Raw genomic sequence first — 26,053 nt, 5'->3', positions numbered from 1 at the left:
CTAACCATCCCCCCATCATTTTCCCTCTCTCCCGGGCCCCCATTCCCCTCACCTCGGCCCATCGCCTAACCCCCATTCTCCCTCTCCCCATTTCACACCCACCATTCCCCAGTTTCTCAATCTCTTCTCCCACCATTCACCAATTTCCCACTCTCCCCATTGCCCAGTCTCTCTCTCGCCTAAACCCAATTCTCCTCGCATCCCACCAGACTCCTGAGACCCTCCAACTCCCGAAACTCCCCAACTCCCTGGGGATGACGTCATCAAGACGTCATGGAGAGGGAGGAGGAGGCACTGCTGCAGTGGGAAATTTAAAGCACAAAGATCTCCTGGGTGCCCGGGAGATCCAAGCCTCATTCCGGGAGAGTTAGGAATCCTATTTCGGACATCCTGAGATCGTGAAAGGCATTGTAAAAATGCAAGTTCTTTCTTCTTTACATTGAACTGTATTTTCCACCTATCAGTGCCCCCCAAACTTGTCCACAACCTCCTGTATTCTTTCTGACATGCCCCCAATTCCCTGACCAAGTTGGCCATGCATTTGACACATTAAAAGATCCCATGGCACTATTGGAAGAAGATCAGGGGAATTCTCCCCAGTGTCCTGGCCAATATTTATCCCTCAACCCACATCATTAAACCAAATGATCTGGTCATTATCTCATCGCTATTTGTGGGAGCTTGCTGTGTTTCCCTACATTACAACAGTGACTACACTTCATTGCCTGTAAAGTGCTTAGGGACTAGCTAAGGTCTGGGAAAGCGCTGTATAAATGCAAGTCTTTCTTTTTTTTTGGCTGGGATTTAGGGGTACCATCTCTGGATCAACATATTCCTGGAGGTTTCATCGCATGACCTCCTGGCTCCAAGTGCCCTGTCCTCACGCTGCCACCATGGGTCACCCAAAACATCGATCCTCTCCGACCCCCGCCTTCCCACACCAATTGGAAAGTGAACATACTCTTCATTACCCCGTTGGGTGATTCTTGACTGTCAAACTTGAAAGCTTTGCAGTTCAGCAGCATTATTGCTTCTCATTATGAACCTTTTAAGAAAATAATTTCAATTCTGTTTTTAAATCCACCATCAAGCCATTTCAGCCTCTTCTCTCCTCCATCTCCAATATTTCTTACAACTAATAAACAGAAACGTTCAAAGAAAATGGGGGATAAAAAAACATATTTTTTTCAACGCCCTTATGATTTTTCTCCCTCCTGTTGCTCACAAGCAGCGTCCTGGGGATTAAACTTCAATTCCTGGAGGCTCCCGCTCAATCCTGGAGGGTTGGCAACCCCAAACAGTGGGTCTTCACCCTTGGCCTATTTCCTTCATGAAGGTCTGCGGCTTGACCGGGAACGGCCAACCCAACGGTGACCATGGCAACCTCACACATGGCTACCAAACGAACGACTCCACACACAAAAATGGAAAGCATGTGCTTCAAAAACAAACTCCTTGACCATCCACCGACGACCTGAAACGCTGACTCTGTTTCTATCTCCACAGATACTGCCTGAACTGCTGAGTATTTCAGGCATTTTTTTGTTTCTAATTCACTTCAATCTGGACCAAAGCCTCAGTAGGCCCGCGTTGCCAAGGTGATTTTTACCTCCCACCCCTCTCCTCTCTTTCGGTCGCGGTGTCGGTGACGTTTTACGGCGTCGCACATCGATTACGTCGGCGAGCCCCAGCCACCAGGACGATGGCGGCCTCGGCCCACGCCTGCCGGTTGCTGGACAACGTCTGCCTGCTCCTGAGGCAGGGGGAGCGGGAGCAGGGCGACGGGCCCGGGCTGACGAAGCAGCACCTCCCCGACATCGTCAAGCACCTGAGGAGCCAACGGCTGCTCCAGACCGAGGTGACGGGATGGGGCAAGTAGAGGGTCCGCGTTACCGACTGATCGCTTCCCCCTTCCCCCTTCCCTCAATCTGGAATCTGTTTTCCCCTCAATCCGTTTTCCCCTCAATCTGTTTTCCCCTCAATCCGTTTTCCCCTCAATCTGTTTTTCCCCTCAATCCGTTTTCCCCCTCAATCCGTTTTCCCCCTCAATCCGTTTTCCCCCTCAATCTGTTTTTCCCCTCAATCCGTTTTCCCCCTCAATCCGTTTTCCCCCTCAATCCGTTTTCCCCCTCAATCCGTTTTCCCCCTCAATCCGTTTTCCCCCTCAATCCGTTTTCCCCTCAATCTGTTTTTCCCCTCAATCTTCCCCCAATCTGTCCCCCCCCCAATCTGGAATCTGTTTTCCCCCCCAATTTGTTTCACCCCCAATCTTTCACCCCCAATCTGTTTCCCCCTCAATCTTCCCCCAATCTGCCCCCCCCCAATCTGTTTGTTTCCCCCCAATCTGTTTGTTTCCCCCCAATCTGTTTGTTTCCCCCCAATCTGTTTGTTTGTTTCCCCCCAATCTGTTTGTTTCCCCCCAATCTGTTTGTTTCCCCCCAATCTGTTTCCCCCCCAATCTTTCACCCCCAATCTGTTTCCCCCCCAATCTGTTATCTGTTTCCCCTAATCTCCCCCCAAGTAACATACTGGGGCTAGCACGTTAAAATAATCCTCGTAACAGCACTGAAGGTAAAGGGGTTTTAACTCATTACACAGGGGCACAGGTATTCACTGTTGAAGTCAAGAAGTGCTGGCTGTGATTCTGAGGTTAAGGCTTTCTCTTGTAACCGGGTCAGTCAGGTTGCCCTGTTCAGTTGGAACCCTCTGTGATTCTTTTATGTTAACTTTTTTTTAAGAACTTATCAGAACTTGGAGCATTGATTGGCATCAGCAACGTCAGACTAAGTTCTGCCAAAACCAGGTAAGAACCGTGACCGATCGATTCTCTTTGTATGGCGGCCTTCACTGATGCAAATAACTGTTTGATGCAGTGATGTTTCTGTTTTATCTGTTGCTGTAGTTCGTTACAGCAAAAGCAGTCAGTGCGCTTGAGGTAAGGAATGGGGGAATACTGATTCCAAATCCCCACCCCTTCTGCCGCCCCTTCCAATTCCCCACCCCCTTCGATGCCCCATCTCACATCCCCCCCTCCCAAACCCCCTCTCAATCTCCCCCGACCCTCAATTTCCCCCTCCTCTCTTTCCCCCCCCCGATCTCTTTCCCCCCCCGATCTCTTTCCCCCCCCGATCTCTTTCCCCCCCCGATCTCTTTCCCCCCCCGATCTCTTCCCCCCCCGATCTCTTCCCCCCCGATCTCTTTCCCCCCCCCCGATCTCTTTCCCCCCCCCCGATCTCTTTCCCCCCCCCCGATCTCTTTCCCCCCCCGATCTCTTTCCCCCCCCGATCTCTTTCCCCCCCCGATCTCTTTCCCCCCCCCGATCTCTTTCCCCCCCCCGATCTCTTTCCCCCCCCCGATCTCTTTCCCCCCCCCGATCTCTTTCCCCCCCCCGATCTCTTTCCCCCCCCCGATCTCTTTCCCCCCCCCGATCTCTTTCCCCCCCCCGATCTCTTTCCCCCCCCGATCTCTTTCCCCCCCCCGATCTCTTTCCCCCCCCCGATCTCTTTCCCCCCCCCGATCTCTTTCCCCCCCCCGATCTCTTTCCCCCCCCGATCTCTTTCCCCCCCCGATCTCTTTCCCCCCCCGATCTCTTTCCCCCCCGATCTCTTTCCCCCCCCGATCTCTTTCCCCCCCCGATCTCTTTCCCCCCCCGATCTCTTTCCCCCCCCGATCTCTTTCCCCCCCCCGATCTCTTTCCCCCCCCGATCTCTTTCCCCCCCCGATCTCTTTCCCCCCCCGATCTCTTTCCCCCCCCGATCTCTTTCCCCCCCCGATCTCTTCCCCCCCCCGATCTCTTTCCCCCCCCGATCTCTTTCCCCCCCCGATCTCTTTCCCCCCCCGATCTCTTTCCCCCCCCGATCTCTTTCCCCCCCGATCTCTTTCCCCCCCCGATCTCTTTCCCCCCCCGATCTCTTTCCCCCCCCGATCTCTTTCCCCCCCCGATCTCTTTCCCCCCCCGATCTCTTTCCCCCCCCGATCTCTTTCCCCCCCCGATCTCTTTCCCCCCCCGATCTCTTTCCCCCCCCGATCTCTTTCCCCCCCCGATCTCTTTCCCCCCCCGATCTCTTTCCCCCCCCGATCTCTTTCCCCCCCCGATCTCTTTCCCCCCCCGATCTCTTTCCCCCCCCGATCTCTTCCCCCCCCCGATCTCTTCCCCCCCCCGATCTCTTTCCCCCCCCCCCCGATCTCTCTTCCCCCCCCCCCCCGATCTCTCTTCCCCCCCCCCCCCGATCTCTCTTTCCCCCCCCCCCCCGATCTCTCTTTCCCCCCCCCCCCCGATCTCTCTTTCCCCCCCCCCCCCCGATCTCTCTTTCCCCCCCCCCCCCCGATCTCTCTTTCCCCCCCCCCCCCCGATCTCTCTTTCCCCCCCCCCCCCGATCTCTCTTTCCCCCCCCCCCCGATCTCTCTTTCCCCCCCCCCCGATCTCTCTTTCCCCCCCCCCCGATCTCTCTTCCGCCCCCCCCCGATCTCTCTTCCGCCCCCCCCCGATCTCTCTTCCGCCCCCCCCCGATCTCTCTTCCGCCCCCCCCCCGATCTCTCTTCCGCCCCCCCCCGATCTCTCTTCCGCCCCCCCCCGATCTCTCTTCCGCCCCCCCGATCTCTCTTCCGCCCCCCCGATCTCTCTTCCGCCCCCCCGATCTCTCTTCCGCCCCCCCGATCTCTCTTCCGCCCCCCCGATCTCTCTTCCGCCCCCCCGATCTCTCTTCCGCCCCCCCGATCTCTCTTCCGCCCCCCCGATCTCTCTTCCGCCCCCCCCGATCTCTCTTCCGCCCCCCCCGATCCCTCTTCCGCCCCCCCCCCCGATCTCTCTTCCACCCCCCCCCCCCCCCCCCAATGCGAGCGGGAACCCTGGAAGTTTCTCTCCCTACCTCAGGGCACTGAGGCCTGTCTCAGTGGTCCGTGGCTGAGGTCGGCTAACTCCTGACCTGCGTCGTTCAGTGCCACTTTGGGTCGGTGCGTTTCCATATTTTGTTTGTGACGGGGTGGCGTGTTCTGTTATTTATGGTGTTATAATTTTATGTTTCCAGAAAGGCTTTGCTGTGCAGAAGCTCTTAACCACGATTAGAGGTGGCTGTTTTGTCTTGTGACCTTTTTAACATGGCCAGTAGTGTTTGCTCCGGCTTGAGGAGGGATCTGAGTGGGTTCCTGCATAGATGGATGTGCGCTCTCCCTTGCGCGCGCTCTCGCTTTTTCCCCCCATCTCCCCCCACCCCCCCCCACTATGGGACATTGCTATATCCACTTCCATGTTTTGCCTGCGCTGATGTCTTTACTTGTGCATTCCATCCCCACAGATTTGAAGGAGTTTGCCTGCTGGCGCTGCTGGTCACCGACAGTCCCACGGATATCTTCCAGGATCAATGCATCTCTTGGCTCCGGGCAGTGCAGCACATTATCCAGGTTGGCAACGACTTACTCTGATCAGTGAAGGCTCCTGTCCATCTGTGTGTGTGTCCACCCCCCATTTGTCCTCACCCCTCCGCCCTCAGGTAAGCGTGGCGCTAACTGGATTGTCACTGATCTCTCCCTGCGTTGTTACAGTCGCAGGACTCCCAGACTACGATGGAGCTGGCCATCTGGGTGCTACACGACCTGCTGAAGTACTCGTCCCAGCTTCCCGAGCTGGCCCGCGAGGTGGCCATGAACCACATACCCAGTGTTGTGACCTCCCTACTGGGGCTGAAGCCCGAGGTGAGTCTCTCTGATACAAAAAAAAAGAATCTCCGTTTTTCCATGTGAAAGAATCTCTGAGACTCGGGCAGCTGACGTTTGAGACTCGAGCGTTGTGATGCATTTTACACATTTGAACTGAGGTGAGGTCCCATCCCTTTCGATGCTTAGGACTGGGATGTGCAGGTTTCTTTCCAGCTACAGTGCTCGGTGAGCCTGTCAATGACAGTTTGAAGGAGACGGCTTCTGCATTGAGGAGCCAATTTTAAAGGGTTGGCAGGGGGGGCCTAGTGGTGTTAATCGGTTGCTTTGTCATTGAGGCTGGCCCGGTCTTTACAATTACGGAGGGTTTTGGTAGGGTGAATAGGGAACAACAACTCCTTTTTAGTTGGGGTGTCGGTGACGAGGGCTATCAATTTAACATCCGTCGTAAGGGAATGAGCTTCTGCATGCAGAGGGATGCTGCAGCAAGGGGTACTTTGCCACAGGGAGCAGTTCAGATGCAGACCACTTGCATCATTTAAGGGAAGAATAGATGAAGGTTTGAAGTTAGTATTAGATTGATACAGGGCTGTGGAGAGAGAGCGGGGCAGTGGGATTAATTGTGGATTGATACAGGGCTATGGGGAGAGAGCAGGGCAGTGGGATTAGTGTTGGGTTGATACAGGGCTGTGGGGAGAGAGCGGGGCAGTGGGATTAGTGTTGGATTGATACAGGGCCACGGGGAGAGAGCGGGGCAGTGGGATTAGTGTTGGATTGATACAGGGCCACGGGGAGAGAGCGGGGCAGTGGGATTAGTGTTGGATTGATACAGGGCTATGGGGAGAGAGCAGGACAGTGGGATTAGTGTTGGATTGATACAGGGCCACGGGGAGAGAGCGGGGCAGTGGGATTAATCAATCTTTCCTGATATTTGCAGCGCCTCAATTCTGGCAACACCCTTGTAAATCTTTTCTGCGCTTTCTCTGATGCTTCAATATGCCTCTGCCTTTCCTTCCCAACAACGGTTCGTCATGTTACAGCCAGTTCTCCCTCAGTAGCTGTGCAATAAAACTATCCGCAGGCATTGCCGATTTAAAAAAAGAAGTGAATCCTTTCTTGAGGCTGATACCCTGCTGTCCTCGGCTCGACTTAAAACCTTCTGTAAGTGATAATATTGTGAATGTGTCTGATGCTCTGTCTTTCTTTCAGTGCCATATAGCAGCCATGGATGGAATGCAGGCCTGTATGACTTTTTACCCCCGGGCCTGTGGATCTCTGCGGGTAAGAAATCTTTCACTCTGTCCCACGGGTCCTGCAGCTTCCTTAAAGGCTGCAGACAACATCCTTTATGTTTCAAATTCAAAATCTGTCCCCATTCAATTTTGCAAGCTTATTTCTCAAGGATTAGTGTTGGATTGATACAGGGCAGGGCTGTTGTGTTTATATCTTGGACCAGCCGTGTGCAGTGTCTGTATTTCAATAGGTGCGAAATGTGTGTTTTTCCCACTTGAATATCCCAGTACGATGATAGAACTTGTCCTTCAGAAATAGGGTTGTGCCTGGAGAGATCAATTTGAGTTGTATAACACTGGGATACAGTACTGGTAGGTGCTGGTCTGTTGTATAACACTGGGGTACAGTACTGTTGGGTGCAGGTCTGTTGTAAAACACTGGGGTACAATGCTGCTGGGTGCAGGTCTGTTGTATAACACTGGGGTACAATGCTGGTGGGTGGAGATTTGTCGCTATAACGTTATAGTACTGGTGGGTGCGGGTCCGTTGTATAGCACTGGGGGTACAGTACTGGTGGGTACAGGTCTGTCGCTGTATAACACTGATTTACATGTCTTGGGTACAAAGGGGTCCTTACCAATTCATTACTGCAGAGAAGATGCTGACAGACAGCACAAGGAAGATAATTCTACAAATGATTTAATTGTAACTTTGCTTTCGTTTTGCCTACAGGGCAAGCTGGCTGCTTATTTCCTAAGTAAACTGGATACTGCGAGTCCGCATGTTCAGGAGGTAAGCATGGGGCAGTAATGTCAGTTCAGAGTGAGATTTGATCTGTGTTTTGTTAGAAAGCTGTACTGGAGTTTATTTGCTCGTTGGAGTTCAGATGTACTGCCCTGCATAATGGTGGAATGCAGTGTTTCCTTTTGGTTATTTTTTTGACACTGCTCCGGGAATCTCTGGCATCCACCAGTCACTGCGTGAGGAAACACAGTCACCAACTTGCTTTCCAGCATTTCCACAGTAACCTCTGGGACCTGGGGCTTTCAATCCAGCCCAGACTGAAAAAAAGAAAAAAGATTTGCATTTATATAGCGCCTTTCACGACCTCAGGCCGTCCCAATGCGGTTTACAATCAATGCAGTACTTTTAAAGTGAGGTCACTATTGTGATGTAGGAAACGTGGCAGCCAATTTGCACACAGCAAGGTCCCATAAACATCAATGAGATAAATGACCAGATCACCTTTTTTTTTTAGTGATGGTTGAGGGATAAATAATCGGCCAGGACACCGGGGAGAACTCCCCTGCTCTTCTTCGAACAATGGAATCTTTTACATCCACCTGAGAGGTCAGACGGCACCTCCCTCAGTAACTGCACTGGGAGTGTCAGCCTGGATTATGAGCTCAGGTCTCTGGAGTGGGAATTGAACCCACGACCTTCTGATTCGGAGGTGCGTCTGCTACCCACTGAGCCACAGCTGACACCTAGATGGAAGTGTTCTGTCTGTCAGCGCTAAGAGTCGGAGTTTGGGGGGGGGGGGGGGGTGGGGGTGCAGTGGTGCCAGCCCGGCTCCTGGACGGTGCAGGCCCACACCAGGGCATTGCTCTTTCTTCTACACGATTGGGCCACAAGGATGGCTGGTGTGACAAATGGAGAAACCTCAGTAGTGCAAAAAGGTTGCTTTTCCTGGGATCAGACTCTGTGCGACATCATTACCGTGCTGCTTGTAAACCCCCAACCTCCCCCCGCCCCAAAATCTGGTCACAACACTGATAACGATCGTGGTTAGTCTTGGCGTCAGTGCTGATAAATGAAAAGGCGGGGAAAGGGCAGGGGATAAGGAACAGGAGGAGGCCATTCAGCCCCTCGAGCCTGTTCCACCATTCTATCAGATCATGGCTGATCTGTATCTTAACTCTATTTACCTGCCTTGGTTCCGTAACCCTTAATACCCTTGTCTAACAAAATCTATCAATCTCAGTTTTGAAATTTACAATTGACCCCCAGCCTCAACAGTTTTTTGGGGGAGAGAGTTCCAGATTTCCACTCCCCTCTGTGTGAAGAAATGCTTCCTGACATCACCCCTGAACGGCCTGGCTCTAATTTTAAGGTTCTGCCCCCTTGTCCTGGACTCCCCCCACCAGAGGAAATAGTTTCTCTCTATCCACTCTATCAAATCCTTTATCATCTTAAACACCTCGATTAGATCACCCATTAATCCTTTATACTCAAAGGAATACAAGCCTAGTTTATGCAACCTGTCCTCGTAATTTAACCCTTTTAGCCCCAGTATCATTCTGGTGAATCTGGGTGAGTGGGTAGCTCTGAGAGCCAGCACAGGCGGGATGGGTTGAACGGCCTCTTTTTGTGCTGTAAAATTTCTGATTCTACACTTGACTGACTGGCCCCCCTCTCTTTTTCTCCCCCCCCCCCCCCCCACCCCCAGCTGGCCTGCCAGTGCTATGCATTACTGCCAGGCCTTGGCACCGGATTCGCGCAGGGCATGAAGTACACCGAATCCTGGGGGCAGCAGCTGCACTGCCTCCTAGCAACACTGCACAGCCTGGTGGGGCAGATGTACGAAGGGACGGAAACAGGTGAGGGTAAAAGCAGTCCAGTGAGATCGCTGTGGTGTATCAGTAAGAGCTACGCCTAAGATGCACTGGCTCCAGATAATCCTTGTTTTGGTGCTGTGGTGTTTGGCGTGAATTGGAAATTACGTCGGTGATGGAGTCCAGCATAGAAGCACCCACTAATCCCTGGCATGCAGCAACATTATCACCTTATCGGCAGTGGTCTTTTTTATTATTATTGAGATACCCACGTTGCAGGTCACCGCCAAGGTTGAAATAAATAGGAAAGAAAACAGGATGAGTCGGGAAGTACTGGTAAGGTGAGGCCTAAGCTTGAATTGGATGTGGTCGTTACAGATGTGTAGCTTGGTGTGGCAGATTGGATTTTGCCCGAGTTGAATTTTTTTTTAAACTTGTGTACTATTTCAGTCGTGCTGGATTCAGCCTATAACGCCTCACCGGGCGTTTGAAAGGGAGATGGTGAGTCTGTGTTTAGAGAGTTTGTAAGTTTCTCCGTTACTATTTTTCAGTGTAGGGGAGTTGATTGCTCGCGCAGTGAGAAGAGTTCACGTACTTTATGTAAATAAACCAGTTATTAAGCCAAAGCCTTGTCTCGGTGCGTTTCAGTCCGCTTTCTGCAAAAGAGAGGACAGTGTACTGGGCAGAATGTGTCACATTTCAGTCGTGGTTACACACAGTAAGATTTCTCTGTTACAGTCCCCGGGTTTATCTAGATAGACGGCCGAGATGGGTACGCTCCGGATCGTAGGGGACACGGGGCCCACTTGCAAAAATATCCAGCGCCAAAACCTGAAAATAAAGAGAAACGGAAATCGGGCGGACAGCACGTTAAAAATCTGTGCTTTGGATTTTAAAGGATTGTAATAGGGGAAAGGGGGGAACTGAAGGAGGCGAGGAGTTTGAGGGGATCCTGGGGGCGGGGGGAATTAGTCAGAGCGGGAGATGGGTGACAAAGGTGGGAAAAGTATGCCAAGCCCCAGCACTAACCCCCTTCACCCGGTTGTATGTATGTATTTATTTGTAATTGTACCAGGGATGAGGGACTTCAGTTGTATGGAGAGACTGGAGAAGCTGGGATTGTTCTCGTTAGAGCAGAGAAGGCTAAGAGGAGATTTAATAGAGGTGTTCAAAATTATGAGGGGTTTTGATCGAGTAAATTAAACTCTTTCCACTGGCAGGAGGGTCGGTAACCAGAGGACACAGATTTAAAATAATTGGCAAAAGAACCAGAGGGGAGATGAGAAATTTTCTTATGCAGTGAGTTGTGATCTGGAATTTACTGCCTGAAAGGGCGGTGGAAGCAGATTCAATAGTAACTTTCAAAAGGGATCTGGATAAATACTTGAAAAGAAAAAGAAAATGCAGGGCTATGAGGAAAGAGCAGAGAGAGTGGGACCAATTGGATAACTCTACCAAAGAGCAGGCACAGGCACGATGGGCCGAATGGCCTCCTTCTGTGATTTATTTATTTAAAAGTTTCTGTCTCGGGGAGGTTGTGTTTGTAATTTTGCTCTGTATTTCGGTACTGAACAAGGCCTGAATGCTATGGAGTAATATTGACCCCTGCTGTCTTCCTCCCCTCCCGCCCCCCCCCCCCCCCCCCCATTCTCTCTCCCTGGTTTGCTGCAGACCTGGTTTGTTACGAGGGACCCGGTGTCGACTTGCCCCTGCCCGTGCTGAGTGACAGCGACCCGTTCCACGTGCTGCGGCTGAGGCAGCGCTTCTCTGCGCTGAGCAAGTGCCTCTCCCTGCTTCTCAGGTACGTCTCCCCTCTCCTCGGCCCTCGCTGTCTTGCCCGCCCGCTGTTTGCTCCTCTTTACGGCTAAGTAAACTGTCACTGGTTTGGAACAACAGCTCGTGCTTCTGTAACGCCCCCCGTGAGCACCTTGCAAGGAGGAACTTAGCGCCTTTCACAATTGCAGGACGTCCCAACGCGCTTTACAGCCAATGAAGTACTTTTTTGAAGGGTAGTCACTGTTGTAATGTAGAAAACGTGGCAGCCAATTTGCGCACAGCAAGATCCCACAAACAGCAATGTGATAATGACCAGACAATCTGTTTTATTGTTGTTGGTTGAGGGATAAATATTGGCCAGGACGATGGGGTGAACTGCCCTGCTCTTCTTCGAAATAGTGCCGTGGGAATCCTTTACGTCCACCCGAGAGGGCGACTCTCCCCTCCCATCAGCACAGGTATGGCGCTCCCTCGATTTGGCGGCACCGTACGCTGATGGGACAGCGGAGGAATGTCTGCCTGTGTCGGTGCGGGGAATGTTAAGCCGTGAGCTGCAGCTTGCGCTGTGGAACAGGTTACTTATTTTGATGATTCTGAACTTGCCCGGTTTAGTTTCTAACCCACTTCCCCACCCCCACAAATAATACAGGGTGCGATCCATGGTCACCATGTTACAGGCACTCATTACCCACTCCCCCCCCCCCCCCCATTTCCAAAGGAGGCAGAGGACCTGCCCGTATGTCTGTTTTGGGTTGGGGGGAGGGCGAGGGCTTCTGTGGGTCCCGTCTGTCACCTGGTTTCTTCATCCTCGGCACTGAGCAGATCGAACAAGCAGCAGGGAAGAATTGTTTCTCGCAATGAAGAATTTCTGACGCGCAGTTGTTATGTAGGCAAAAGAACCAAAGGTGACATGAAGAAAACTTTTTTTTTAACACAGCGAGTGGTTAGGATCTGGAATGCACTGCCCAAGGGGGTGGTGGAGGCAGATTCAATCATGGCCTTCAAAGGGGAACTGGATGAGTACATGAAAGGAAAAAAATTTGCAGGGTTGCGGGGGAGTGGGACTCGCTGGTTCGCTCTTGCATAGAGCTGGCGCGGACCCGATGGGCCGAATGGCCTCCTTCCGTGCTGTAACCTTTGATTCCAGGCAAATGGAGCAGTCACCGTCCGCCAGGTACGTCCACAGACAGCAGTGAGGTGGATAACCAGTTGATTTGCAAGGGACAACCACTTGCCCCCTCTTGTTTCCCCCCCACCCCCAAATCAAACAGTGCCACAAGATCGTTAAACGTCCACACCGACAAGCAAATGGGGCCACGGCTTAATGCGGCACTTCTGGCAACTGGAGTGTTGGCCTGGATCGTGTGCTCAAGGCTCCGAAGTGGGGCTCGAACCCACGACCTCCTTACCCGCAGGCGGCCAACTGAGCTAAGCTGACGCACAGACTGAGGGGCTTCGATGGGCGGGCATCGGACGCTGGGAGAGCTGTATGGCTTTTGATGCAGGGGTGAGTGTAACCAGAGCGTATATTACTGCCATGGGTGGGATATTTCACATTGCCAGTCCCAGTGCACGCCTGGGTTCAGAGGGCCGTTCTGTATAATTTTGGGGAGGTATAGAATCAATAGAAATTTACAGCACAGAAGGAGGCCATTCGGCCCACCGTGTCTGTGCCGGCCGAAAAAGAGCCATCCAGCCTAATCCCACTTTCCAGCTCTTGGTCCGTAGCCCTGTAGGTTATGACACTTCAGGTGCACGTCCAAGTACTTTTTTTAATGAGTTGAGGGTTTCTGCCTCTACCACCCTTTCAGGCAGTGAGTTCCAGACCCTCACCACCCTCTGGGTGAAAAAAATTCTCCTCAGCTCCCCTCTAATCCTTCTACCAATTACTTTAAATCTATGCCCCCTGGTTATTGACCTCTCTGCTAAGGGAAATAGGTCCTTACCATCCATTGTATCTAGACCAGTCATAATTTATTACAGCTCAATTAAATCACCCCTCAGCCTCCTCTGTTCCAAAGAAAACAACCCCGGCCGATCCAATCTTTCCTCATAGCTAAAATTCTCCAGTCCTGGCAACATCCTCGTAAATCTCCTCTGCACCCTCTCTAGTGCAATTACATCTTTCCTGTAATGTGGTGACCAGAACTGTAAGTAGGTAATCGGGAGCCCGGAGGTGATGGGATGTTGGATAATCGAGAGGGGGGGGCGATGGGGGCAGCAAATGATCCTGATCTCACTGCAAGGTGCTCCTCTTGTTCACAAACGGTTTCTATTGTGATTGAGCAACAGGGAGGATCTAGTATTTCACTCTCAACAAATAATTTTTGTCCCGTGAGCATTTTTAGGTTCTTTCCCTCCCTCCCCCTACAGAGTAAGATCTGACTCTCCCTTTTCCCTTCCGGTGCAGTTCGGATTTCCCGGTGCCCGTGAAGATCCCGGTGCAGGATATCCTAAACTTGGTCTGTCGAGTCCTGAACGTCACCACCAAGAACATGGTAAGGAAACAGATGCTGCAGGTTTCACCCAATCTCCGACATCGAGGGGTGCTCCTACCCCAATCTAACCGTGAGGTGCCAGACCAGGGAGTGATCGGTGCTGATGCTCCGATCCATTCCCAGCTTCACGTCCGCTGCATTTAATCTTTGCTTATTCGTTCAAGTTATTGTGACAGTTGTGCTCCTCGAAGCTTTTCCTAAGATCCAACACACTCTTTCCTCCCTGTATCCTCACCGTGTTCAAATACAGACTGATTGCCCCATCTCCTGCTCTGTCCAACTCGCGCACTCCATTGGAGCTTGAAACTGTGGAGCTCCTTCCCTCTGCTCCCTCCCACTCCCCCCCCCCCCCCCCCCTTCCCTCCTCTCCTCCCCGTTCCTCCCTCTCCCCACTCCCACCGATCCTCTCCTCCCGTCCCTCCCATCCTCTCCTCCCTCCCCGTCCCTTCCCTCCTCTCCTCCCCCGTTCCTCCCTCTCCCCACCCCCACCGATCCTCTCCTCCCTGTCCCTCCCATCCCTTCCCTCCTCTCCTCTCCACCCTGTCCCATCCCTCCTCTCCTCCCCCCCCCAGTTCCTTCCCTCTCCTCTCCTCCCCCCCCACCCCCCCGTCCCTTCTCCTCTCCTCTTCCCCCCCCCCCCCCCCCCACATCGTTCCCGTCCTGAAATTTTCAATTGACCCCCAGCCTCAGGAGGGAGCTTGTTCCAGATTTCAACTATCTCTTGCATGAAGAAGTGCTTCCTGACCTCGCCCCTGAACGGCCTGGCTGAGGTTGTTAGTTTTGACACGTGGGGAAGTACAGCAGCCATTTCGCACCCAGTGTGGAGCTGGTCTGTTTTTGGTGCGGTTGTTTGAGCGAGGAGTGTTGTCGACCAGCAACGCATCAATTCCTTGCTCTTCGACTAGTGGGACCATCACCCACCCACCACAGCGTGCAGCTGGGCTCCGTCTACATCTCCTTCGCGCTCGGGGTCTCTGACCTCGATGGGCAATGGCTGCAGGAAGGAAAGTATCTTGATTGGAGAGTGTCTGGCCTCTGTCTCCCGGAACCACTCAACTTAAAGTGACATTGCACACAGTGTGCTGTAGTTGGGTTTATTTTGACGCTTGCTTCTTTCTCACTCCACCCCGACGCTGTTGCTTTGAAGTTTGAAACGGGTGACTTGTCCTCGCTAAGGCTCTGTTTTGTTTTTAATCTTGCATTGCAGAGCTGGATGGGCGAAGGGCCGTTGAAAATGCTAGTCCTGCCGACAATTCACTGCGACACCCTGGAGGTCCTGTCAGCGCTCATTATCGTGTAAGTGTGTTCAATGTGTGTATTTGGTGATGGTTGAAAGTGGTGCCCAGGACATGAATTGGGTGTGTTTTGGTTAACAGGTGCAGGAAGCATTTGCTGCGGTTTACGGACGTCATCTGCAGGCTCTTCTCCCAAGTCCTGACCGCATGGGGCACGTCCCGGGACACAGCCGTACCCGGACAGGAGAAAGCGTACAGGTCAGATTCTGCACTAAGCGACTAACCCGAATGGGCACTGCGTGGGGCGTAGGCCAGCTCTGGCACAACCTGGGTCTACAATGGATTATGTATTGGGTTCTTTTTGCTGGTCGCAGCCGGGTTAAAATTGGTTTGCTGCTAGCTGTTGAGAACGTTCAGTAACAGCAACTTCCATTGCTGCCTTCCAACCGGGAGGAAAAACATCCCAGTCGCGCTTTGGAGAGAGTCAGGGAACAGACGAGGAGTCACGGAGAGAGACGTGAGGAAGGGTGACTGAAATCCTCTTCGAAAACCAAGGGTTTTGAGAAGGTGCAGAGAGGAGCGGCAGGAGTATCGGAGAGTGGGACCGAGGCAGCTGAAGGCACGGTCGCCAGTGGCAGGGCGAAGGGAGGGTGGAGTGCACAAAAGACCAAGAGCTGGAGGACCCTAGGGTGTGGGTGGGGATATAACCTGGCAGAGAAAGGGTGGGGTGAGGCTGCGGAGAGATTTGAAGGTTAAAAGATTTTAATGGTAGTCATTTTCGCCCGGGTGTTAAGCACTGCCTGGGGCTGAGCACAGAGAGGGAAATCTTGGTGCACTCATTTCTCGTGCTTGAATAACCAAACTACTGATTGGCTTGGCTTATTTTTATCTAAACATCCTCTCCTATCTACACACGTCTAGGATCCCTCAAACTTCCAGCGTTACTTAGTCCTCGCTGACATTCAAACATCCTCTCCTCCTGCGCAAGTTCCTTTTACGACTAAGGCAAACACTGTTCCTTCGTAGAATCTTACAGCACGGTGGAGGCCATTCGGCCCATCGTTGCCTGTGCCAGCTCTTTGAAAGAGCTGTCCAATTAGTCCCACTCCCCCTGCTCTTTCCCCCAAAGCCCTGCAAATTTTTCCTTTTCAAGAGTTTATTCAATTCCCTTTTGAAAGTTGCTATTGAATCTGTTTCCGGATCATCACAACTCGTCAAGAGAAAAAATTCTCCTCATCTCCCCTCTGGTTCTTTTGCCAATTATCTTCAATCTGTGTCCTCTGGTTATCGACCCTCCTGCCACTGGAAACAGTTTCTCCTTATTTACTCTATCAAAACCCCTCATAATTTTGAACACCTCTATTCAATCTCCCCTTAACCTTCTCTGCTCCAAGGAGAACAACCCCAGCTTCTCCAGTCTCTCCACGTAACTGAAGTCCCTCATCCCTGGTACCATTCTAGTAAATCTCCTCTGCACCCTCTCCAAGGCCTTGACATCCTTCCCAAAGTGCGGTGCCCAGAATTGGACACAATATTCCAGCTGAGGCCTAACCAGTGATTTAGAAAGGTTTAGCAAAACTTCTTTGCTTTTGCACTCTATGCCTCTATTTCTAAAGCCAGTTATGAGCATAGTGGTTATGTTACTGGGCTAGTAATCCACAGGCCTGGATTACTAATCCAGAGAACGTGAGTTCAAATCCCATCGTAGCAGTCCGAGAATTTGAATTCTGTTTTAAATAAATTAAACAATCTTACAACACCAAGTTATAGTCCAACAATTTTATTTGAAAATCACAACAAATAAAATTGTTGGACTATAACTTGGTGTTGTAAGATTGTTTACATTTGTCAACCCCAGTCCATCACCGGCATCTCCACATCTTAAATAAATTAATCAGTAAAAGTGACCGTGAAGCTGTCGGGTTGTCGTAAAAACCCAACTGGTTCACTGATATGCTTTAGGGAAGGAAACCTGCCGTCCTTACCCCTGGTCTGGGCCTATATGTGACTCCAGTCCTACACCAATGTGGTTGACTCTTAAATGCCCTCTGAAGCGGCCCAACAAGCTGCTCAGTTGTAGCAAAACCGCTGCCAGCGATTGAAGAAGGCGGCCCACCACCACCACCTCGGGGCAACCAGGGGCGGGCAGTAAATGCCGGCCTCGCCAGCGATGCCCCCATCTCGCGAACGAATGGTTTGGGTGGGGGGGGGGGGTGGGAATAAAAACCTAAAGGTGCAAAATTGTGTTTTGCAGCTCGGTGAGAGTTAAGGCCTACGACGTACTGGAGACGTGGGTGAAGGTGTGCGGGGCTTCCTCGGGGGTTCTGCAGGGGGCGTTCCACCATTCCGATGTCCTACTGGCTCATTTGGTCAGTGATGTCACTCCGGTAGCGGACACGATGAAGGTAAGGAAACAACGGGCGAGGAGGGCGGGTGAAAAACTCGAGAGCTTCGGTGTGGAGGGAGGGGGGCGGTGGGGGGAAAGAGTCAGAATCGTCCCTTTCTCCCCCACCCTGCACATACATAGAATTTACAGCACAGAAACAGGCCATTCGGCCCAATTGGTCTATGCCAGTGTTTGTGCTCCAGACGAGCCTCCTCCCTCCCTACTTCTCCAGACGAGCCTCCTCCCTCCCTACTTCATCTCACCCTATCAGCATTTCCTTCTGTTACCTTTCTCCCCCATGTACTTACCTAGTTTCCCCTTAAATGCATCTCTGCTATTCGTCACAACTACTCCATGTATTAGTGAGTTCCACGTTCTCACCACTCTGGATAACGAAGTTTCTCCTGAATTCTTTATTGGGTTTATTAGTGATTATCTTATATTTATGGCTCCTAGTTTCGGATTGCCCCATAAGTGGAAACGCCTTCTCTGTCGAACCCTTTCATAATTTCGAAGACCTCTATCAGATCACCCCTTAGCCTGCTCTCTTGTAGAGAAAAGAGCCCCAGCCTGTTCAATCGTTCCTGATAGTTATAGCCTCTCAGTTGTGGTATTATCCTTGTAAATCTTTTTTGCATTTTCTCCAATGTCTCTACATCCTTTTTATAATATGGAGACCAGAACTGTGCCCGGTACTGCAAGTGTGGTCTAACCCGCGGTTTAAGTACGCATCACCATTTCGCTCCCCCCCCCCAGCCGAGCTGAGAACAGGCCCAGGGACAGGTGGGGCAGCCCGGGGTCACAGATCAAGGGTCGGGGGGACCACCGCGTGCGCCAACCTGGCTGAGAGGATTTGACCGTCTCCCTTTCAGCTGCGGACGGGCAAGCCGGCGGGGGATGGGGCCCAGCCGGTAACCTACGGCAAGCACGGCAACAAGAGGCAGAGGATGATGGACCTGAACGAGGCTTCGGCAATGCAAGGGCACAAGAAACGGGACGCAAACGCCAACAGCGACGTCTGTCTGGCAGCGCTGAAAGGTACTTGTCGCGGAACTCCCCGCTTCGTTGCTTTCATTACTCCTCGGTGCACAGGTCCTCCCATTCGTGTGTTAAAAGCCCCCACCACTGTAGGGTCTCTCCTGCCGGGTCCTTATTGAGATGAGTGTCAAATGGGATTGGAGCTTGGACACCCAAGATTCATGGTGTTTCTGAAGTTTTCCCCAAGAGATCGCTGTCCATTTTAACCATTGATTACTGAGGAGAACTGAGTAAAATGGAAGCACTGACTCACCATGGAGTGCGTCTCAATCCCAGCTCCTGATTCACTCCCTACTGCTACAGTGCAGAGTGTGAGTCTCAGTCCCGGCTCCTGATTCACTCCCTACTGCTACAGTACAGAGTGTGAGTCTCAGTCCCGGCTCCTGATTCACTCCCTACTGCTACAGTACAGAGTGCGTGTCTCAATCCCAGCTCCTGATTCACTCCCTTCTGCTACAGTACAGAGCGTGAGTCCCAGTCCCGGCTCCTGATTCACTCCCTTCTGCTACAGTACAGAGTGTGAGTCTCAATCCCGGCTCCTGATTCACTCCCTACTGCTACAGTATAGAGTGTGAGTCTCAGTCCCGGCTCCTGATTCACTCCCTACTGCTACAGTACAGAGTGTGAGTCTCAGTCCCGGCTCCTGATTCACTCCCTACTGCTACAGTACAGAGTGCGTGTCTCAATCCCAGCTCCTGATTCACTCCCTTCTGCTACAGTACAGAGTGCGTGTCTCAATCCCAGCTCCTGATTCACTCCCTTCTGCTACAGTACAGAGTGCGTGTCTCAATCCCAGCTCCTGATTCACTCCCTTCTGCTACAGTACAGAGTCCGTGTCTCAATCCCAGCTCCTGATTCACTCCCTACTGCTACAGTACAGAGTGTGAGTCTCAGTCCCGGCTCCTGATTCACTCCCTACTGCTACAGTACAGAGTGTGAGTCTCAGTCCCGGCTCCTGATTCACTCCCTACTGCTACAGTACAGAGCGTGAGTCTCAGTCCCGGCTCCTGATTCACTCCCTACTGCTACAGTACAGAGTGTGAGTCTCAGTCCCGGCTCCTGATTCACTCCCTACTGCTACAGTACAGAGTGTGAGTCTCAGTCCCGGCTCCTGATTCACTCCCTACTGCTACAGTACAGAGCGTGAGTCCCAGTCCCGGCTCCTGATTCACTCCCTACTGCTACAGTGCAGAGTGTGAGTCCCAGTCCCGGCTCCTGATTCACTCCCTACTGCTACAGTACAGAGCGTGAGTCCCAGTCCCGGCTCCTGATTCACTCCCTTCTGCTACAGTACAGAGCGTGAGTCTCAGTCCCGGCTCCTGATTCACTCCCTTCTGCTACAGTACAGAGTGTGAGTCTCAGTCCCGGCTCCTGATTGGGAACTAACATCAGGCGATGCGATTTTTGCATAAGCCACAAATAAAAACTTCCACCTCCTGCTTAGAGATAGTCCCCCCTCCGCCTGGCCCAGAGCGGGACCCTCCCCCTGACTGCGCCTGGCCCGGAGCGGGACCCCCCCCCCCCCCCCCAACCCTGCGTCTGGCCCTGAGTGAGTTTCCCCTGCCCTGCACACAGTCTCTCACCAGAGTCTGGCGACGAGTTCAGCTAAGCCCAGAAGGTGCAGACTCGGTGAGCTTTGTCTGCTCGTCCCCCTGCTCTCCTGTGGTCTGTCGTGGTTCATCACTGGCTGGTGCGGTTCCTAATTCTCTGCTTTGTGTTTCCACCCCAGTTTTTAGCCGGTTGGTCCTGTCCTGCGGAAGCTTATTGAAGGAAGAAACGCACAAGGTGAGCGAAGCGCACTGTAGCCTCGCCCCAAATCATCGCAGCCGGGCAGGAGAAGGGAGCCCACAGAGTCAGGGTTCCTTTCGACGTCTGCCCATAAGCCGGCCGCTTCACTTTAAAAATAGAAAGCATTTTAATTTATACAGCCCCTATCACGACCTTAGCCACCCCAAAGTGCTTCACGGCCGACAAAATACTTTTAAAATGCAGTCTAGTAGGCTGATCTGGCAACCAGTGAGTGTAGAGCAAGATCCCATAGATGGCGCTGGAATGCACAAGCAATTAATTTGTTGTGGAGGTGGATTTTTACGGTCCGAAATCTGATCTCTCCCCCTATCTGCCCTTGCAGAGTTCCACAGACCCAGGGACTAAGAATGTGGCACTGCTACTGAATTAAATGGCCACTTACCCTTTCCGAAATGGGTGTAAAAATTCCAGGCAGACTTATTTACGGACGGAAAAGTTAATACAATTGAGTCAATGATTAGATCGAGTAAATGAGGAGAAACTGTTAGCAGTGGCAGGAGGGTCGGAATCCAGAGGACACAGATTTAAGATAATCGGCAAAAGAACCAGAAGGGAGAGGAGAGTGGTTTTTTAGACGGTGAGTTGTTATGATCTGAAAGGGCGGTGGAAGCAGATTTAATAGTAACTTTCAAATTGGAATCGGATAAATACTTGAAGGGGAGAAAATTTGCAGGGCTACGGGGAAAGAACAGGGGGGAGTGGGAATAATTGGATAGCTCTTTCAAAGAGCCGGCACGGGCACGATGGGCTGAATGGCCTCCTCTGTGCTGTAAGATTCTACGAGCCTAAGTAGAGTTTTGGAGCAGCATAGAAATAGTTTTATCTTGAAATTGTGTTACTTTTACTTAGTCTTCACCAGAAAGTTATCTTCATTTCTCGGTTTGATTCCGGTTTTAATCTTGGGGGAAATTGTCCAAAGTGTTTTGTTTTGCTCTAGTCCTTTCAACAAAAAATTCCGTCTAAAATTGCCCTAATTGCTGCCTCAATATCGCACCAGAGTGGGGTCTTAAGTGGACGGGCTCGGGTGCTGGTGTGAGATTTGAACCCATGACCTTCTGGCTCAGAGGGGCAGAGTACGACTCACTTTTGTCCAGGGGCTTTGAGGTTTTATCCTTGCAGCAATCGGATTCTCTGCGAATCCCCTCAAGATTATCTTCTGTGGGCGGGTCCGTGTTGAGTCTTGTCCCCAACACCCTTAATGACCTCTTCCTCTTTCCGCTGCAGAAACTCCACGAGCTGGTGCTGCCTCTCCTGATCCGTCTGCAGCAGGGCGTGAGCAACGCGAGCCCGTACCTCCGCGCGGACTGCCGGAGGGAACTCTACCGCCTGCTACTCTTCCTGCTGCTCGTGCCCAGTTCAAAATGGCCGCCACCGCTGCACTGCGCCGTTAAAACATTCAGCCAGGGTCAGAACGATGGAAACACTGAGGTAAAAAAAAAAATTATAGTGTATTAAAAGATTTTGCATCCACTCCAAATTTTCCCATAATAAATTACCCGTGTCCGTATGTGTAATAGGAACTGCCTATGTAAACGTCACGCTGCAGTTACACCTTCCTGCCAGTAGTAGCGCTGTAGCAGCTCTGTGTTGTGTCTCCCGGCTCCTTGGCCTGTACTGCAGAGGAATACAAATGCTGCACCCCGCCCTCCTCCTCCCAAATTGCTGTAAGTTTTGCCAGTGTTGTGTAAAATTAAGCACAGAATGCATGGTCCCAAAAAGGGGACCTAATTACGTCTGAAAGTCTTGGTCCAGTTGTCATCTGTCCTCTAACCCCATTTTACCTGAAGACTGCACTTGGTCTTTTACATAGAATGTACAGCACAGAAACAGGCCATTCGGCCCAACTGGTCTATGCCGGTGTTTATGCTCCACATGAGTCTCCTCCCACCCTACTCCATCTCACCCCATCAGCATATCCTTCTATTCCTTTCTCCCTCATGTGCTTATTGAGCTTCCCCTTAAATGTATCTGCTATTCACCTCAACTACTCCTTGTGTTAGCGAGTTCCACGTTCTCACCACTCTCTGGGTAAAGAAGTTTCTCCTGAATTCCCTATTGGATTTATTAGTGACGATCTTATATTTATGGCCCCTAGTTCTGGTTTCCCCCCACAAGTGGAAACATCTTCTCTATGTCCACCCTATCAAACCCTTTCATAATCTTAAAGACCTCTATCAGGTCACCCCTCTGCCTTCTCTTTTTTTTCTAGAGAAAAGAGCCCCAGCCTGTTCAGTCTTTCCTGATAGTTATAATCTCTCAGTTCTGGTATCATAGAAACATAGAAAATAGGAGCAAGAGTGGGCCATTCGGCCCTTCGGGCCTGCTCCCCCATTCAAAATGATCATGGATGATCGTCTAACTCAGTATCCTGTTCCCGCTTTTTCCCCATATCCCCTGATCCCTTTAGCATTAAGAAATATATCCATCTCCTTCTAATGACTTGGCCTCCACCGCCTTCTGAGGTAGAGAATTCCACAGGTTCATCATCCTTGTAAATCTTTTTCTGTACCTTCTCCAATGCCTGTATATCCTTTTTGTGATATGGAGACCAGAACTGTGCCCGGTCCTCCAAGTGCGGTCTAACCCAAGGTTCGATACAAGTTCAACGTAACTTTTCTCGGGGTCACGCTCCCCGTGTGCAAGGGTGGTGAGATGGCTGTTTTTAGTCAAAAGCATGAAATGAGACGGATTTGAGTGGCATAGCACCTTAAGATTTAAGTAACAAATGAGCGGCACCTTCTTGCCTGCAGGTCTCTGCTTTCTGTTCGGAAGCGCTGGTGATCTGCAACTGCTTAATCCATCCCAGGGTGCCCTCTCTTCAAATGCCCCTCAACATCGTGGCGACTGCTTTCAAACCGTCAGCGCCCGATATGCAGCCCCCCGGCAGACAGCCTGAAGCGCCAACGTTCCACATGCCCGCCCCTCCGGTCAGGCCGCAGACTGACCACGTGACCAGCCTGCCTTCGCAGGGGCGGTTTGCCAACCAGTCGAGGTTCCCCTCCCCGCTCGCGCCGTCGTCGGCGACGGCGGCTGCCGTGCCGTCTGCCGCCGCCGCCGCCGCCTCCGTGGAGAACCACGCCCCCGAGGGGGAGGCGGAGGCTGACGCCAGCAGCCTGCTGGCGCTGCAGCAGGACGACGAGGCCCTGTTCGGGAACGGCGGCCACAGGCCCGTCTTTGTGCGGTACGACAAGGAGGAAGAGTCCGACATCGAGATCTCTCTGGAGAGCGACTCTGACGATAGCGTTATGATTGTCCCGGAGGGTCTCCTGCCCGAGCGGGGTTCCCCCGAAGCCAAGAAGGAAGAGACGGATGAGATCGAGAAAGTGGTGGTCACCTCGCCCTGTCAAACCCAAGTGCAGTCCACGGCCCCTGTTCAGGCTCAACTTCCAGCTCCAGCTCCGGTCCAACCCCTGCCCCAACCTCCAGCAGTCGAAGAGCAGAAACCAGAAACCCAGGAAGCCGATGAAGATCTAACGGTCATAAACATCAACAGCAGCGAGGATGAGGAAGGAGAAGAATATCCGGAGGACGAGGATGACTATTATGACGATGAAGAGGAAGACTACGAAGATGAGGAGGACTTTGAAGAGGGGGAAATGGAGGAAGAGGAGGAAGAGGAGGAGGAGGAGGAGGAAGAGGAGGATGACGATGAGATGGATTATAAAGGGATCGAAGAACTGGAGGAGGATGAGGAAGATGAGATGTTTGAGCACGACCAAGAGGCGATGTCTGAGGATGAAGAGCCTCCTGCAGAAATGACGGTGCAGGTGGGAGAAATTGACGAGGTTGCTCCTCTTCCTGTACCTGCGCCAGGTGAGGGTCAACCTGAGACAAGCGCTCTTCAAGATCCAGCGTCCCAGAAGGACACCGCGAAGGAGGTGAAAGCATTGCAGGCGGATGAGGCGGTGCAGGCGGGACCACCAGATGCGGGGAAGGAGGAGCCAACCGACGGAACCAAAGCAGAGGTGGGAACAACGGAGGCACCGGAGCAGGCGGGCGAAGCCGAGGAGCAGACGACCGGGCCGGTGGCGGAGTCCGTGGAGGACGTAACGGCGCAGGAAGAGCCCAAGCGGGAAGTGACGGCGCAAGCCTGCAAGGAGAAGCCAGAATCGGCGTCGGACGGAGACCCGGCGGACATCGGAGCGTCGGAAGGGCCCGCCGAAGGGGCTACTCCATCGGATAAAGGGGACGCGTTGAACGCGGAGGAGTCCGAGAAAAAAGCCGAGGGTGGAACCGCAGCAAAGGCTGCTGATACTCCTGAGGCAACTGCAGAGCAAAGCACGACCGACCAACCGAGCAAGGAGGAGGCAGCCGAGAAACCCAATGAGGCTGAGGTAAGATACCCGCGCCTTACAGTAGAGCGAGAGTCGTGTTTGAGGGTATATTCGAGACGCAGTGCGGTTAGGAGAGCCGCCTCTTCTTTACGTGGTGGGACTGATCCCACTGCGTCAGAAGAGCAGGAAAGTCAGGGGACGTTCTCCGGCCCTTGGCTCCAACCAGCCTCCTGAGCAAGGAAAGGCCATCCCTCACAGCCCATCGTAATGTAGAGCCCTGCCTTCTTATCCCTGGTCTTCAAGGATGGGCTACCTCTTGTCACTGTGCTGGCATTGACCAGGAAGAAGATCCCATCAGATTACCAGAGCTGTGATTAAATGAAAAAACTGGGGCAGAGAAGGTTTTAAGGGGGTCCGAAAAGAACGAATGAACTTGAATTTATGTAGTACTTGATCACGTCCTCAGGGTGTCCCAAAGCACTTGACAACCAGTGCGGTCCCCGTTAACGCAGTGCGGTCCCCGTTAACGCAGTGCGGTCCCCGTTAACGCAGTCAATTTAAGTGTTGGAAAAGTTTGAGTGGATAAATAGTGAAAGATTATTTGCACTTCTGGTTGATTCAGCAACGAGGGGCTAGAAATTGAGATTAGTATTGGGAGCGTAAAGGGGAAGGTTAGAATGAATCGATTTTGTCTCGAAGGTTCTTTGAATGTGGAATGCTTTACCGCAAATGAGTCAGTGATTTTTTTTTTAAGAGGTAATTGGATGCACAGTTGAAGGAAACTATTTGGGATTGGAGTAGACTGCTCCAATATGGATCTGGAACAGGCACAATGGGCCGAATGGCCTCCAGCACTGGTAATTCTGCTATCCTCAGCCTCGTTCAGCACTGACTCCCACAGGGGCGACTTTTCTGAATCTTCGAGGCCCACTTTGCGTATTCCTGGGTCGGATATAATCCGGTTAACAGTCTGCTTAACAGACACCGTCCCGAACAATGACCTTGAAACCGTAGCCTTTGTTTTGGGGGGTGGGGGGGCCCCCCGAGAGCTCCCCATTAGTACCATTTATTCACTTGCATTTTCTCCCCCCTCCCCCAAACACATTCTCCTCAGGGCCAAGACGATGAGACAACGGCCATGTTAGCAGACTTTGTGGACTGTCCGCCCGACGAGGAGGAGGAGGAGGAGCCAGCGGCACCGGGCGCCAGCGCCTGAGCGCGTCCCGTCAGTGGAGGAGGCAGCCGCAGCAGTTGCCCCGGCCAGAGCTAGGCCACGCCGCCGGGAGAGGGGGTGGGTGTGGGGGGAGGGGCACGGTGCACAGCACGTGGTTAGACGCGGGCCAGGCGCGGCGGCCGACTCGGCTGCGGCTGCTTCGGAACTGCGTCCACCTTGTGGGGTGAGAGGGCGGGTCAGCCGTCCGGCCATTTTGTTTTTGGACCACTGCGAGGTTGCTGGGCTGCGTGGACAGGGATTGAGGGTTGGAAAGACTCTAAAATGCTTTGTGTGTGTGCGTGTGTGTGTGTGTGTTTTTTCTATGTGTTTTTTAAAAATCTGGACATAGTTGTATACGCAATTAATAAACAGTTACTATGGAAA

The 26,053-nt window shown here is 52.3% G+C and overlaps 1 protein-coding gene across 1 annotated transcript; it reads left to right on the top strand.

Moving 5' to 3' along the window:
• Window positions 1-1,665: 1,665 nt before the first annotated feature.
• Window positions 1,666-26,053, top strand: pelp1 (proline, glutamate and leucine rich protein 1). Its single transcript, XM_067972144.1, has 17 exons — window positions 1,666-1,858; window positions 2,739-2,803; window positions 5,295-5,400; window positions 5,542-5,691; window positions 6,862-6,933; window positions 7,618-7,677; window positions 9,335-9,485; window positions 11,112-11,241; window positions 13,627-13,714; window positions 14,922-15,010; window positions 15,091-15,207; window positions 17,204-17,354; window positions 18,208-18,373; window positions 20,103-20,158; window positions 21,407-21,610; window positions 22,933-24,516; window positions 25,571-26,053. The coding sequence occupies exons 1-17, from the start codon at window positions 1,703-1,705 to the stop codon at window positions 25,670-25,672; spliced, it is 3,447 nt and encodes a 1,148-aa protein (XP_067828245.1). The 5' UTR covers window positions 1,666-1,702; the 3' UTR covers window positions 25,673-26,053.

Source organism: Heptranchias perlo, chromosome 35 (assembly GCF_035084215.1).
Source record: "Heptranchias perlo isolate sHepPer1 chromosome 35, sHepPer1.hap1, whole genome shotgun sequence".
Classification (NCBI taxonomy): Eukaryota; Metazoa; Chordata; class Chondrichthyes; order Hexanchiformes; family Hexanchidae; genus Heptranchias; species Heptranchias perlo.
Note: the sequence above shows the minus strand (reverse complement) of the source record. Positions and strands in the feature narration are given on the sequence as shown.

What these genes read in the sequence shown, in the direction of transcription:
- pelp1 (XM_067972144.1), top strand. Translation starts at nt 1,703, where the DNA reads ATGGCGGCCTCGGCCCACGCCTGCCGGTTGCTGGACAACGTCTGCCTG. An exon ending in ACGTCACCACCAAGAACATG is followed by an intron (nt 13,715 to 14,921) that starts GTAAGGAAACAG and finishes CTTGCATTGCAG; the next exon opens with AGCTGGATGGGCGAAGGGCC. An exon ending in TGAAGGAAGAAACGCACAAG is followed by an intron (nt 20,159 to 21,406) that starts GTGAGCGAAGCG and finishes TTTCCGCTGCAG; the next exon opens with AAACTCCACGAGCTGGTGCT.